We start from the raw sequence: 16,567 nt of genomic DNA, 5'->3' as shown, positions 1-16,567 counted from the left end.
GGGACTACGTCAGACAGTGGGGTGGTTATCCCCCGGCTGGACGGCTTCTACAGGCTGTCGAGGGGTCAAACCAGAGTGTCGCAGGTGGGCTGCTGAGGTTAGGGAGGAGGACTAATTGAGGAGGCTGGGAAGTCTAACTCGTGCAGCGGCCCTCGGTGCAGAACGCCAGGTAATTCGGGCATTAGCCCCTTTGGCAGGAAATAGTGAGGTCCCCTCTCCTCCCAACTCTTCTCAGCTGCTGCCTCCCTCCTACGGGTGAATTTTCTCTCCCGAACAGGGCTGATTTCCTAGGCTTTCTTCCCTCGGCAGCGCTCTGACGTGCACACCATGTGACAGGCCCCCTTCTGCTATAAGCCGAGGAAGGTCCGCCCTCTCCTGGACTCAGCCCTGGCCTCGCCGAGCTCTGTTCCTAGACTCTCACCCGTCCCGCACGTTCTTGGGCGCCAGGCATTCGGATTCGCCCGCCCGGGCCCCGCCACCCCCTCCTCAACCGACGGGGCAAAAGCTGCTCCGAGAGGAGAAGGTCAAGTGCTCTGCCCGGGACCGACGCGAGCGGAGCCCAGTGAGCGCAGCATCCGCGCGGCTACCGCGGCGGCGCAGGAGTTACAAAATCTGCGCGCGAGACTCCGCCGCCACCCAGCAGCCCCGGCGCAGCTCCGGCAGCCGCAGTCGCAGCGCCCCCAGCGTGGCGCCCCCCGGCCGGGCCTGCCGCCCGGGACCAGGGCTGGGGCGCAGAGGGAACCCGGAGCCCGGCGCCCCCATGCGCCGCCCCGCCGCCGCCACGCCACAGCTATGACCCTGAGCACTGAGATGTCCGATGCCTCCGGCCTCGCCGAGGAAACAGACATCGACGTGGTGGGGGAGGGCGAGGACGAAGACGACGAGGAAGAGGAGGACGACGACGAGGGCGGCGGTGGCGGGCCCCGGCTGGCTGTCCCCGCGCGGCGGCGGCGGCGCTCCTACGCCGGGGAGGACGAGCTGGAGGATCTGGAGGAGGAGGACGACGACGATGACATCCTGCTGGCCCCGCCTGCTGGGGGCTCCCCGGCGCCCCCGGGCCCGGCCCCGGCCCCAGCGGCGGGGGCAGGAGCCAGTGGGGGCGGCGGCGGCGCGGGCGGCGGCAGCGGCGGCGGCGGCGGGAGCGCGGGTAGCGGCGCCAAGAACCCGCTGGTGAAGCCGCCCTACTCGTATATCGCGCTCATCACTATGGCCATCCTGCAGAGCCCCAAGAAGCGGCTGACGCTGAGCGAGATCTGCGAGTTCATCAGTGGCCGCTTCCCCTACTACCGAGAGAAGTTCCCCGCCTGGCAGAACAGCATCCGCCACAACCTCTCGCTCAACGACTGCTTCGTCAAGATACCCCGCGAGCCCGGCAACCCAGGCAAAGGCAACTACTGGACGCTGGACCCGGAGTCCGCCGACATGTTCGACAACGGCAGCTTCCTGCGCCGGAGGAAGCGCTTCAAGCGGCAGCCGCTACTCCCACCCAACGCCGCGGCCGCCGAGTCGCTACTGCTGCGCGGCGCGGGAGCCGCAGGGGGCGCGGGCGACCCGGCAGCAGCCGCCGCGCTCTTCCCGCCCGCGCCGCCGCCGCCCCCGCATGCTTACGGCTACGGCCCCTACGGCTGCGGCTACGGCCTGCAGCTGCCGCCTTACGCGCCGCCCTCGGCCCTCTTCGCTGCTGCCGCGGCCGCCGCAGCCGCCGCCGCCTTCCACCCGCACTCGCCCCCGCCGCCCCCGCCGCCCCCGCCGCCGCATGGCGCGGCCGCCGAGCTGGCCCGGACCGCCTTCGGCTACCGGCCGCACCCGCTCGGCGCCGCCCTGCCCGGCCCCCTGCCGGCCTCCGCGGCCAAGGCGGGCGGCCCGGGCGCCTCAGCGCTGGCGCGCTCGCCCTTCTCCATCGAGAGCATCATCGGGGGCAGCTTGGGCCCGGCCGCCGCTGCCGCTGCCGCCGCGCAGGCCGCCGCCGCGGCTCAGGCCTCGCCCTCGCCCTCGCCTGTGGCTGCTCCGCCCGCGCCCGGATCCAGCGGAGGAGGCTGCGCAGCGCAGGCGGCCGTGGGCCCGGCGGCCGCGCTCACCCGCTCCCTCGTGGCAGCCGCGGCCGCCGCCGCCTCCTCCGTCTCCTCGTCCGCCGCCCTGGGGACTCTGCACCAAGGGACTGCCCTGTCCAGTGTCGAGAACTTTACTGCTAGGATATCCAATTGTTAATAACGCTATGTTAGCGCGCTCGAGGAAGAAGGTAGGAATCCCGGCTCCTTTTCTCGTCTCAGTGGTTCGGTGTTTTGTTCGTTCCTCCCGGCGTGGCCCCTCTCGACCTCGCGTGCCTATTTTCGCCGCTGCAAATTCTCGGACGAAACTGTCAACAGCTCGGGCGCGCTTTTCGGCTCTGCGGGTCCCTCTATTTATGCAAAGCCGTCCTATGCTACAGCCCCCCCGACCTGGAGTGGGGAGGAAGAGGGTGCCGGGGAAGGGGGTCCGCCCTGTCCAGGCACTAGAGGCTCCCTTGACTTTTGGTAGATGAAAAACAACTAAGCCTTTTTGAGGTGTAGAGATTCTCAGGTCCAGGCGTTAAAAAATAATGTTCAAAAGAATAATACAAAAATAGTAAAGGTCTTGAAGAATACCAACGAAGCAATTCTTTTTTGAGGACACTTGTCTGGTGTACTTTTTCATGAAAAGGAAAAAAATGGTTAACATGTTTACACAAGAAAAAAAGTCAAAATTATCATTTCTTATTTCAACCTGTGTTTTGTATCATAACAGACGTGCGGAATTTTTTTGTACTTACTGCATATTCTTTACAAGGAGTATTGTAAATTTTACTGGCAATTATTATTGTACTATTCTAAATGTAAGATTTTTACACTTTTTCAGAAATAAAAATGCTTAATTTTCAAAGAAAATTCACCAGAATAATTGGCTTCAGTTGTCCCCTTCTTAGTTTTTCTTTTCTACTTAAAGTTTCTATATGGGGTAAGTAGGAACTCGGTATAGAACAGACTTAAGTATTTTCTGAGAGAATTTAACAACAGCATCATGCCGTGATTTTTCATTTGAACCTCCTAAGTGAAAACCGTGGTAGGAGATCAGAAATTACTTTTAAATGACTTCAAATAAAATAAGTTACTTTCGTGTACATTTTCAAATCTGATTCTATGCCATTTTAAAGCGCATTGAGGTATGTTAAAATTAAAACCACAGGTACCCAAAGATAATTTTATAGGAACTTTGCATTTCATTTTTGAGCTTCCTTCCTCATTTAATTTCTACTCCGTTCACGACAATATTATATCTACGGAAACTCTCAACATAATAGGTTGCAATGGAAGTGAAACAAGCAAAGAGGCAGTCTAGTTTTAAAATTCTAATAGGAAAAATTAGTAGAGATGACCATCAGTTAAGGAGCTTTAAAGCCCTGAATAAGGACATATTTGCGTATAAGAAATAAATTATATTTAAAAGTGCCAGTATTTACAGCTACTATGTTGCAGATGGAAGGAATGCGAGTAATTGTATAAAGAGGTTTTTCTCTTAAAAGGCCAATTTATTGAAATTCTGACTTAAGTGAATAGGGTATTTAAGATAAACCTTCAACTTTGGGATGCTTTAAAGAATAAATGAAAATGTATCAGGTGTTCATTGAACTAATTATATTTATTGAATTTAGGTGATTTAGGTTTATCTTTTTCAGTTTTTAATGTCTTTTATTAACTATTACATGAAATTTCTAGTTCTTTGAAAAAAACGTGAGATACAAGTTTTGATTACTACAATGTTGTGTGCCCCAAAGAATACCTAGGTATATGTAACACATAATTTAAATGTCTAACATTAGTGTTTGCAGCGGAGATTAAATGTTTATTCAATTTCTTTAAAATGTTTGGACAGGTATATATATGAAGATTCGCAGATTTAACTTACCAAGTTAATGAAATCTATAGGGTCAATATTTTGCAATGATGCTCATTCATGACGCCCTGTCTCTTTTTAGGGAGAAAACGGACTCTCGCGGGCTCAAATGAAGTTCTCTCTCCCACCCCCGCCCCCAGTTAAATGTTTGAAGGAGGTTAAATTCTCTCACCCTCAAACTTACCCCTAAATCTGTAGATACAAATTGAAATACTGTTAGACCAAAGTCTTATATACAAAAGTTACTTTTACTCTAGCCCGGTTAAGAGAGGGGAGTCATTGAATCCGAGAACGTCTGGACTCCACGCGCCGCCTCGGGTGGAGAGGCGTTGGCAGGCGGAATCCAAACGGCACAGACACTGCTGGCGCGCCTGGTAGCCTTCTGTAACGCACGCATCTGAAATTTAGATATGAAAATAGTTACGAACAGAGACAGCCAAGAACAAAACCGTGTGTATTTTTGATTTTTTGCGCGATGCGTGGATGTCCTGAAATCAGGGAATCCTGGTTAATCTTGTCTCTTGTTCATATTCCCACGTCTTCAAAAGTGCCAGAACGGGCCCCACCTCCAGGGGTGTCAGTGCATTTAAGAGAATGGCAAGAAGGCACAGGGCGATCCAGGCCTCGCTCCAGGTCCCGGGGTTGGGGTCCAGCTTCACGCGCCCCCACCGGAGACCGCAAGCCTGTTTTTAAACAGGTGGAGACCAGCGTGAGCTCAGAGCTAAAGGAACGTGCAAACCCAAGCCGCCTCGATTCAAAGTTTTGCGTCCTGCTGCTCAGCTCCCCACCCTCTGCGTTTGGGGTTCAGTTCTCGGCCTTGCAGACCCTGCGGGCCTGCTCCCAGGGGGATGAGACTGGGGGAAGCAGGGCCACCGGGCGGGTGAGGTAGGAGCCGCGAGAGGTGTGGGCCGCGGGGCAGGCGAGGGACTAGTGGGCCGTGGACCCGGGACCGGCGAGCCAGGAGCGCGGGGCGCGCCCCATCAGGCCGTGCAGGCAAGCAGGTGCTGGAACAAAGGCCGCGGGGCCGCCAGGCTACCACGGCCTTTGATGGGCAAGGACCTCTCCTCCTGGAGCTCCTCATTCGCATGCAAATCCAGCGCTGGTCCCCTTTTCTTTGTAGGCAAACAGAAGGATGTTTGTGTGTTTGTAGGAACGAAGCCTGCTTGAACAAGCCTTCCTCAATAGGCTGGGTCTCGAAAAATAAACCAGTTGGACAAACATTGGCCACCAGCTCTCCTCCTCCCAACTACAAAGTGTGGATTTGCTACAACTCATTAACCCGACGCTTTTCTCCCCTTCTCCTTGTTTCTCTGCTCATCAAACGCCCCCGTAGAGCCTCGAGACAAATGACCGAAGCTCAGTCGGGAGGGAATTGCAGTTAATAGGGAGAGGGATATATTGGGGCTAATGGTTCAGGCAGCTCCCGGAGAAGGACCACACAAAAAGGAGCCTCTCCATTCAGGGCTCTGTTGTGCTGCGGAGATTTAATCTGCAGCTAGATTTAGCCAAATGTTATCTATTGCGGGGGTAATGAAGCCCTTATGGGTTGAATTGCTCCTTGTACCACACATGGTGTCATGACCTTACATCGTTCCTTGGTTGATTTCTCTTTTCTCTATTGGGTAATTATTTTATTTCTTTAAAATAAGAAGCTAGTGCTTCTCCTCAACAACGTGTTTCCTGTCCATCCTATCTCATGCATTTATTTAAGGGCCACTTCCCTTCCCCTTAAGAAAAAAAGGAACTGGGGAGATGAAGGAAAAAAATTGTGAAGACGCTTCTTATTTTTCACTCCCTGAAGCATCTGTATGTTTACACATCTCAACTTGTCTAGCCCCTACTTGGCAGCTCTTTCCTGGCCAAACTTTCTGTTGATGGAACTGGAATTCTGGATATATTTATTATCAAAATTCTTGCAGTGAATGTAGTAAGCATTCATCTCAGGAAAAGGCTTTTCTGCCCTTCACAGTTTTTTCTTTTTTATAAACCTACCATTTCTTCCTGTAGCCTGTCCTCTGAGAGAGTTGGGGGAGGTGGTTATTCTGATGGAAGGTGATTATTTTGATGGAATACCAGCCTGTGTCATTTATTAAAGGCCGTCTGAGGCCAGTGGTTGAGGCTGTGCCTGTTGTGTTTTTCTCTCTCTAGCCCCAGTGACTCTGATTTCCTTGTTTGATCAAGGACCAAGCTTGGAGCAGCTAACGGTGTTATTACAACTGCTATTGATGGGTAGGGATCTGTTCTTACTACCCAAAGCCAGGAATCAAGGACTCTAGTTATAATTTTAAAATTCTCTGCTGGCTACACATTTTGCTCACACCTGTTTTTATTACTGACTGAGAAAAGACATTTTGGGGGCAATTTAAAGGTCATATCAGCATCAAACCCAATCCAAATCAGAAATCTGCCCAGGAACTGCCCTAGTGTCTCAGGGCTCTTCCAGGAGGGAAACTATGCATCTAATTGGAATTCCAGGGGTCCATCACCCCCTTAGAACTAAACCAGACTAGGACAGGCCTGGGGAGCAGAGGACAAGTGAAGTGGGCCCAGCATTGTCTGCATTCATTCTTGTTTCTGCCGTTTTCCTGGTGGTGCAGCTGGGTCACACATATACATACACAGGCATGCATGCTCATTGCCCATCAGCTGCCACTTGCCTCCTCTATGATTTTGTAATTAGACATATGCTTTTTGTTGGTAAATGTGTTTGATGTCATGGCCAGTGAAACATGGTGTGTTTATAGGGCAACGAATGTAAATGTGTAAATATGTTTAGTGTAAAATCTGGCCCTTCGACTTTAGCAATAAATACCCTGCCAGCTCAGATACAATTACATTTGACAGAAAGATGGAGAATCTGATCATGACCAGCTGCTCAGGGCTCTTTGGGGCTTATACTTTCCCAACTGAATTCGCTTTTCAGATAATTTCTTTGCATGTCGCATCCCTCTAATCACATCTTTCCCTTGATGTGAACAGCTTGGGCTTCTTTCTTGTTAGTGTTGACCCCTCTGGCATGTGGGAAACTTCCTGGTTTGTTCCTCCAGCTTCTTTCCTCTAGGAAAATACTAGTCAGTAAGATGCAAAGCACACACAGAGAAAACAACTGATGATTCTCAAAGATCCCCTTTGATTCCAAAGCCTCCATATGGGGTGGCTAGGAGGAGAAACGAAGATAACAGTGATGAGCTTCTGATGACTTACATTTAGAGTTTTTCCTGTTGTTATTACCATGAGCTTACCACCTTGAAAGAACTATTTTGTGCTACTCTGACTTTTAAAAGTAGAAGTTTTAGGGAAGTGTATGTTTGGAAAAGTGCGCAAATCCTAACAACTTTTCACAGTGGCCACATATGTATTACATAACTAGCATCAGAGCAAGAAGCAGATGTTATCAGTGTCCCAGAACCCCTTTCGTGTCTATTCAGTCAATATCATCAACACACACTGACTTTGTAAAAGGACACTCACTAATAATTCTCTCAACTGCACTGTGAAATAGTGAGGATAAGAATTATTATTGACCTCATTTTACAAATAAAGATATCAAGGCTCAAAAGAGATTAAATGACTTGCCCAAGGTCACAGCTACTGGGACTTCAGCATTTAAAACTCATCTTATTTTTGTTACATCGCACTGCTACTTTGTTGCCATCGTTGTGATTTATTAAATAACAACTGTGGTAGGGAAGTTGCCTTAGAGGTCACTGTGTAGAAGAGTCATTTATTTCTTACACTTTTTTTTTTTTTTTTGGGGGGGGGCATTGTTGCCACACCTTCCTCCCTACCACTTCCACCCAGGTCTTCTGAGAGATACTCTCACAACTCATTTTAGATTCGTTTGGAATTGATAGCTAATTATTTTAAGAGGCATCAGCTTCCTCCACGTAGCTCTATACGATACACATGATACTTTCCTGGCATCCCTCACGCCCCCCATTTTTTGGCATCAACAGTATTCTTTAAAACATCACACACACACATTCACATACACACGCGCACACACACACAGCTTATTTTGTACCATTTACCCATTTCCTCAGCTTCTTTTGCTGGTTTTTAATGGTCAGGATCCTCTAGTTTAGAACTTTTTGCTAAACTGCTAAGCAGGTCTTACAACCAGCCTTAGGGATACATCCTCCCTGTGTGGAAAAGGTAGGAATACATAAGGAGTCAGATCAACTGGTTTAACACTTAATGAGAAAATGAAAGATTTTTCTGAATATCCTTCTCTCAGCATACTCTTAAAGATATTTTGTTGTCTTTGAACAGCTGCATATGATGTGGCTTGGGCCCATCCTTTTCGCCCCTATACAATTAATCCACCTGCCTTGCCAGAGGTCTCCTAAAATGCTTATGGGGGAATTCTAGACTACCTGCGAGCTTACCATTGCCCATTGCCATCCAGAAGTCTTGTTACAGCCCAGCCTCCTCAGGCAAGGGTTGGGGCCACTGCTTTGTTCAGTGTGAAGACATCCACACCAGAGTCAGTGCAGGGATTGTGCCTGTAAGCTGCAGAGTGCAAAGGAGAGTGTGTATGGCAGTCTTTCCAAGGGACGGTGCATAATGCAAGAGAAAATGGATTTCCCGGAGAAAATATGTTGTTTTAAAAACAAGAAACTTTTTTCTTTTTAATTCTAGAGTTTAAAAAAAAAAAACAAAAACCTAGGCCCCACCAGTCCACTGAGCACCGGAAGAGGAACAGGTGTGGGGTGGAGGTGGGTGGGTACAGGCTGAATCTGAGACCCTGCGGCCTTGCCTGGATCTCCTTGTCCTAGAGGGAGCCAGGCACAGACCAAGGATTCTTATTGCAATTACTGATCAATAACAGACTGGCAAAGAGGGGAGGGCAGAGATTAATTATGGCAGAAGGCAGAAGTGTCTTTGCTTACTTGCCTAGGAATTGCTGTTAAAATAGCTAGAAGACAGATTTTTTCAGCAGCAAAAGGAAGCAATACATTTTCGGAAAGGTCTACAAGAAAGGGTTATTATGAAGGAAAAATAACTGGCCCTCTATTTTTGCTTATTCTAATGCAGAGAGTTTCATATATGTATGAAACTGTGCAGAATTTTGTTCTGTTAGATGATTGACTCTGGAGAAAAAAAATCACAAGCCAAAAGAAAAAAAAATCTCCAAAGCCTGCAAGAGAAGAAAGAAGACTAGTTTGAAATTAAACATTAGATCAGTTTTCATAATATTTTGCATTTTTCTTGTGGAGTAGGAGAGGTTGTGAGAATTAAATAATACAATTTATGTGAAAATGCTTTGGAAAACTTAAAACCTATATAATGTATAAGACTTATGATTACTTTGTGGCTTCTTTCCACATCCTTATTTTTCAAGGAAAAAAAGGAAAAACCTCTAAACGTTGGCATATACTTAAATCCCTAAATTAAGAGAAATTTTTGGCCATATATAAAAATTTATCTTCAAAATTTCCATCGCTATCTATGAAATAAATTAGTTCTTCTAGATATAATGAGGATAAAAGAGATGGCATGTGTTTTCTCTTACTTCAGCCAGATGTGTATTTGGACAGATAACTTTCCCTTTCTAAAATAAACAAACCACTGGTGTTTTAAATCCACTCTTCTAGTCTCTTGCTCTGTTTCTTTCCTCTACTTATCTACTGATCATCTCTTTAACTGCTAAGCTTTGAAAAGTGGGATTAGTCTGCACTGTTTATTGAGCACCTGCTATATTGCAAATCCCTTTACTCCTGTTTTAAATATAAGAAACAAATTAAAGAATTCCTTCCACCAATAAGCACTCACTATGGAACAAGAGCAAGCCATTTTAGCAGGAAACAATGGGGTGGAGGGAAGGTTAGCAAGATATATTTTTAAAATCTCTCCATTAAAACCATTTCTTTTCATTACGAAAAATCTCCCTAGTGTGTAAATGAAACTAATAATAGCTTCTTGACAATATATTTCTCGTGTGGCCAATTTACTCAAAAATGACTAAAACGCCTGAGCACCTTTGCCTATGTGGTATGGAGGCAACTCAGAGCCAGAAGTTTCCAGGCACTGTGAATTTAAATTTCTTCCCAAGTGTTTACAGCTTTTTACTAATAGATCAAATCCTATCCCTAGCTGCCAGTTTTCTGTGAAGAGCTGAAAAGGAGGAGGGTGATGGTTTGTGATCAGACCTCAGATATCATTGTGAACGGAGACTGTCACCTATTCTGAATGAGTTCAGGCTCACATGGGTTTGTGAAGAGCTAAATATAGAGACGCAGTAAAACAACAACAAAAACCCTAGGCACTTTTTTTGTTGTTGTTGCAGGCTTAGACATTGTATTACAAATAAAAAAAATTAAAATTAAACCAGGTATATTTTCCTTGTTAAACTTTTGAATAAATACTTTCCCACTTGCTGAAATTGTTGTGGCATCTTCAAAATGCAGACAGAGAATCCAGGTTTTGGACCACTGGGGTTGGTGCATAAGCACCCAAGAGTTTTTCTGCATTCAATTCAAGCATTTATTTCACCTTTAAGTTGTCATTGCTAAGGAACTGCTTCCAAATCACCAAGTTTTTGGGGGGGGGGGTGTGTGTGTCTCCAAAAGTAACTGGGGGTACAGAGGAGAAAAATAAAATGTTGAGGCATTCTGTGCTCTGTTTTTGTATTTATGGAATTTATTATTTCTTTGCCTTCCTCCCCCCTTCTGACCTCCCTCCCTATCTGCATAGATAGCAGGACTCCAGCAAACTATCTCCCACAGTTCTTTAGAGTTCTGTAGGATAGGATCCCTTATTTTAGGGAGTTGGTGGGTGCGGGTTGTTACTGTGACTCTATAATGTAACTAAAGCTCTGGCATGTAATAAATCTCTCCCCAAAGACTTTTGGATCTTTGATTTGAAAAAATCGGATTCCTTTTGTGGAAACAGTTGACAGGAACCTAAAAGGATTAGTTGCATTCCACATAGGATAATTTTTACTGGCAACATTTTGAAACGATTTGGTCCCTTTCAGACCTTAAACAATATCCAGAAAAATGATCCAACGAGACTTTTATTGTTTTCCTTTGTATGTGAATCCGCTTGCCGCTTGTGCCAACATCTCGATGGGGTTTTGACAGGGTTTTACTCCTGAGCAGGGCACTGAATTAATTTCTGATCGCCGTTTCGACTCGGTTACCTCCTTCGGCCAGGGGCCTGGCGGTGTTTTCCAGGCGTCAGCCCTTGAAATGGCAGCGGGAGCGGGAGGCTCGGCCTCTCGGTGGCGCTGTGTCCGGGAGGGACGCAGGGGCCGCTCGCCGCTCGCCCGGGGCCCCGGCAGCTCTGGCGTCCGACGTCGTAGGGGCCGACGAGGCAGCGCTCACGCCCCAAACTGCCATCGTCGAACGCTCCCGGGGCCCTCCATCCACGGGAATGGGGCGCGGAAAGGGAGATAATTCTGCTTCTCTCTCTCCTCCAACCGCCTCTCCTAAAGCCCCAAGCACAAAGCCGAGAGCGGCCCGCCTTTCCCTCGAAGACGGCCGCCAAGCTGCTGCGAGCGGGCCGTAGGCCACGGCGCCCCCCGCCTCCCGCCCCTCAGCCCTCTCCACTGTTTATTTTGTTGTCAGCGGACTTATCAAGATGTTAGTTTGCTGGAGGTTCTGACCTGCCCGGGCGCTTTGGCTGCTCGGCCCGGGCTTTCCCCTCTGTTTTTACACCTGCATAAACTCCACCGCACTCCCCTGTCTGATTTATAGCCCAATTAAAGGTTCAGTGTTCTCCAAGCCACCCGGGCTGCTCCCTTCCCCGCCTCCCGCCAGCTGCGGCAAGCGCAGGAATGCGCGGGGCCGGAGCCGGGGCCTGAGGCCGGGCCGGGGCTGAGGCGGTTCCGCGCCCAGCAACCCGCAGGAGCGGCTGCGCGAGTGACCGGCCTGCGCCTGGAGAAGGGCAGAGAAACCTCGGGCACACCACCCAGCAGCACCGCGCAGAGGCCGCGTCCCCAGCCCAGAGTGATTTCCTTCCTGGGGTTTCGGCCTGAGTGGGACGAGGGCTGCCCGAACAGCACGCGAGGCCGGGACGGGAGGGTGCTGGGAGCTGCCACGTGGCGCGGCCCGACGCGAAGGCCAGGGGTCCGGCCGCTACGCCGCGTCTCCGCACGATTTTCCGGGTGAGGAAGGGGCGGCCGCGGGGCCCGGCGGGGCGGAGAGGCTCCAGGCTGGGGCGGGAGGCCGTGCCCGCTCGGTCACGGCCCTTCCTTCCCGCCCGCCTCGCTCGGCGAAGGCCGGAGACCGCGGCCTGGAGACGCTGGCCGGGGTATGGCTGCTTCCAGCTACCGGGCTCCGGCTGTGGGCGGGAGGCGCGGGGGGTCAAAGACCGCCCAGCCCGGGATTCGGCCAGGCCCAGACCTGGCGCGGGCTTCGGCTCTAACTTCCTTCTTTGCGGCCTTTTCTTTACGCAGAGAATAAGCGGCAACCCAGCCAAGATTGGCAGCATTGAGCATCTTCCTAACCCAACTCTGTCTTCTTTCCATCTATCAATCCACCTTTCTAATTAGACTAATTAGGAGCGCTCTGGAGTGTCGCTAGGCCCAGGGACTGAACCGCTTAGGGGTTGTGAAAAGACGCCTGAATGGCCTCGCTGGGGGCCGGGCGGGGGCCTTTGCGACCCATTCAGCACAGAGTAACAGTGGCTACATTTATCCCTGGCCATTGAAAAGAGGCTCGATTAAAACGTTTGGGAACTAATGCCACCCTGCATCCCCTCTCTAATTAGAGGAGCCCAGAGCGAAGGCGAGAGCGCCCGGGACTCCGCAGACACTAGTTCTGTGCGCTACTGCTTTCCGCCCTTTCAGCACAGCCGATTTCCTTCCCCGACACAAAAGTCCGCCACCTCCCCACCTGTTGCCCGGCCCTTGCTTTCCCACCCATCCCAAGCCCCTTCGCCCTCATCCCAAGCTGAAGGCCCCGCCAACTGCATTACAACGCACAGCCCAGACGTTGGGGGCAGCGGAGTGGAAAAAAGGCGCCTAGTTCCCTCCTTCTGTCTTGGAAAGCATCACTTTGCATTCGGTAGGCTACATATTTTCCTCTCCATCTGTCTTCTGTATTTCTCACATACTTACCACCTCCTCCCTCTCCCCCTCCTTACTTTTAGCAACATAGAATTTCCAAGTAAAGCATTTGGGAATGAGAGGAAAGTGGGTCGGATGCCATCCTGAAGTCACTATCTTGGCCAAACATGCTGTAGGAGTTCCTCGCTTGCATCAATAATTTGTATTTTTTGTTACCAGTTTTTTCTTTTCTTTTTTAAGAAATGTGTGTGGAGCACCTACTGTGTGATTAGACAGACAGATTCTTACTGTACTCCTCAGTCTTCTTTCTTCCCTCTTAGTCCCTCTCCAAATCTGTTTTAACAAGTTAAACCTGACTTGGTTCACTTCCTTAGGCAAGCTGTTGATTCTGTCCCCATAGTGTATTTTTTCCGTTGTCTTTTTCATGGCTCATTAGAAAGAACTGAAGACACAAGATAATAGGGAAGCAAAAGAGAAACGAGAAATAGTAGACATATTGCAACTACAGATTTTGTATGGGGAGGGCGTTGTTTGTTCATTTTATTGATGAGAAGTTATCTAATATTTTTACAAAAATTTGAAGCAAACTTTGCCCTAAAATAAAGGTGACCAAAAGGGGTTTGATTTCCTCTCTCTCTCTCTCTCTCTCTCTCTCTCTCTCTCTCTCTCTCTCTCTGTCTGTCTCTCTCTCTCTCCACCCTCCACCCCCTTAATCCTTCTTTTTGGAAAAGAGCCAGATGTACAAAGAAATATCATCAGGTCACTGTTCTTGATCTTGTTAATTTAGAAAATAGAACCTCAGCAAAAGATGCTATTAACTAAATGTCAACCCACAGCATGCAAAATTCCTTGGATCCAAACTTCAAAAACAGGAATGAAAGATGTCATGTGAGTGAAAGGAATCATGAAATTTTTCAAGGCCTAAACTGATCTTAATAGGGTTTTATTGCTTCCACACTCTGCTTCACAATATTTTAATTTCACAGTTACAATATTCATGACATTGCACCATAAATGTAACTAGTTTAGAAACTGGGAGGGGCAGAGAAGAGGAAAGAGATGAGAAAAGCAGTTCATTTGCATTGGAGAAAATGACAATTTGCAAGATCTAAAAATTCGTGGCAACTTTTGAGAGGAAAAACCAAAATCAATTCTGCCTGTGATGTTATCACCAAACCTCTTATTTTTTCATTTCAGTTGTTAGCTTAACTTTTAATTAAAGAATAACATAGATACAATAAAGTATCCAACTCCTAGTGTACATCTTGGTGAATTGTCCATATAGATGCACCTGTGTAGCCACCACAGTTAGAGTATTTTAAACACCCCAGAAAACTCCTCTGTGCCTGTATCCAATAAGTGTCATTCCACTTCCAAACACTGTTCTCATTTCTCTCACCACAGATTAGTTTTACCTGTTTTTGAACTTCATATAAATGGAATTATACAATATGTATGGAGTCTCTTGTTTGGCTTTTTTTTTTTTTACTTGTCAGAATGTTTGTGATATTCATCTGTTCAAACTCCTATTTATAGAATAATATAAATGATAAGTCAATTTAGATAGATAAAGAATGGGAAGCAAATGCTGAAAAGCTTTACCTTAACCTGAAATTTTAGGCCCCCTCCCCAAAGCCCAACATTTCATTATCAACTAACAGAGGTAATTTTATGATTATAAGTAAATAAAATGAAATGATTTACACATAGTAACTGCTAGTTACATCACGTTCAAGATGCAGTTGCGGGTAAATGTAAGGGGAGCAGAAGCCACAAGCTGTTTTGTAATTGGATTCTATTTCCTACTTGCCATTTCATTCCCTAAGACTAGTAGTAAGCACTTTGGGCCTCTTCACAAAGAATGGCATGAACTTGAGGGGGAAAGTAAATTGTATCCTGTGTGTGCCACCTCTGCCGTGCAAGTACTTAATGCAACAGCCTCTCAAGGGCACTTTGAATTCTGTTTGAAGTAAAGTGATCATTTTGCAACTAACATAGCAGCAGTCTCTACTTTGTCTCATCTGTGGGTCACTATACAGACCAGTTAACTTTGAACAGAGCAAACCTGCAGAATTATGATTGTCCTGTTCACTCCTAGCATCCCCAGAAATCCACCCACAAAAGCCAACCACAAAGCCAGAATTCACAGTAGAATTCATGCTGCGAGTGACCAACCAGAGGCAACCAGTGCAGCCCAACATCAGTCCTCCTTCCCTCAACAGAAACAGAAGTCAGCCAATAGGACTTTTTTTCCAGGAAGGATAATATTTTTAGACAAAGGCATGTTTATGACATGGGAGAAATTATAAGGGCAGGTGGAAGGGCCTGAAGTGAGTTTTTGGTCACTTATACTGGACATTGGTAAACGACGTGATGAACACATCTTTTTATAATTTTAAAGCTAAAAATCAATATAAGGCTTGAAGTTCATACCCAGGAAGACAATGTGAAGGCAAAAAGCCATCTCTATTGAATTATCATAAGACCAAATACATTGAATCAGCAATTTCCAAAAATAATTAGAACTACTGACCTATTAGAATAGCTAAAACAGTAGTAATACCAAATGTTAGCAAGGATGCAAAAAAACTGGATCTCTCCTACATTACTGATGTGAATGTAAAGTGGCACAGTTATTCTGGAAAATAGTTTGTCAGTTACTTACAAAATTAAATATGCACTTACCATTCAGCCCAGCCACTATGTCCTAGGGCATTAATCCCAGAGAAATGAAAATTTATGTTTGCAGAAAAACCTGTACATGAATGTTCATAGTAGCTTTATTTGTAATAATAAGAAGAAAGAAAGAAAACAGACAACCCATATGTCCTTCAGTGGTGAAACTCTGGGATATTCATACAAAGGAATATTACTTAGGAATAAAAAGAAATAAATTGATGTGCACAACAAATAGAATCTCAAGGGCAATATGTTTGGCGAAAACAGTCCACCTCAAATTGTTACATACTGCATATTTCCATTTATTTAACATTCTCAAAATGACAAAACTGCATATATGAGAACAGATTGGTGGCCTCCACAGCACAGGGAAAGGGTGGGGGTCCGAATGTAAGAGGGGACCAGGAATGAGTTATTTTGTAGTGATGGAAGAGTTCTGTATCTTGTTATGGTGCTTACTTGAATTACACATGGGATAAAACTGCATAGAACAGTACACACATGAATGCATGTAAAACTTGGCAAAAATTGAGTAAGGCCTATAGTGTACTTAACAGTGATATACAATGTCAATTTCTGAGCCAGACATGGTAGCTCATGCCTATAATCCCAGCACTTTTGGAGGCTGAGGCCGGCAGGTCGCTTAAGGCCAGGAGTTCAAGACCAGCCTGGTCAACATGGTGAAGCCCCTGTCTCTACTAAAACTACAAAAATTAGCCGGGGCATGGGCATCTGTAATCCCAGCTACTCAGGAGGCTGAGGCAGGAAAATCGCTTGAACCTGGGAGGGGAAGGTTGCAGTGAGCTGAGATCGCGCCAGTGCACTCCAGCCTGAACAACAGAGGGAGACTCTGTCTCAAACAAAAACAAAAACAAAGACAAACAAAAAATACACACACATGCACACAAAAAACAGTGTTATACAATGCCAGTTTCCTAGTTTAGATATTGTACTGCAATTACATGT

The 16,567-nt window shown here is 47.4% G+C and overlaps 1 protein-coding gene across 1 annotated transcript; it reads left to right on the top strand.

Annotated features, from left to right (window-relative positions):
* The first annotated feature begins 383 nt into the window (after positions 1-383).
* Positions 384-2,903, top strand: FOXD1 (forkhead box D1). Its single transcript, XM_045393854.3, has one exon. The coding sequence runs from the start codon at positions 793-795 to the stop codon at positions 2,206-2,208; it is 1,416 nt and encodes a 471-aa protein (XP_045249789.2). The 5' UTR covers positions 384-792; the 3' UTR covers positions 2,209-2,903.
* The last annotated feature ends 13,664 nt before the right edge of the window (positions 2,904-16,567 follow it).

The sequence above is a fragment of the Macaca fascicularis genome, chromosome 6 (assembly GCF_037993035.2).
Source record: "Macaca fascicularis isolate 582-1 chromosome 6, T2T-MFA8v1.1".
NCBI lineage: Eukaryota > Metazoa > Chordata > Mammalia > Primates > Cercopithecidae > Macaca > Macaca fascicularis.
The sequence above is the reverse complement of the archived record's forward strand: the minus strand, read 5'-3'. Positions and strand labels throughout refer to the sequence as shown.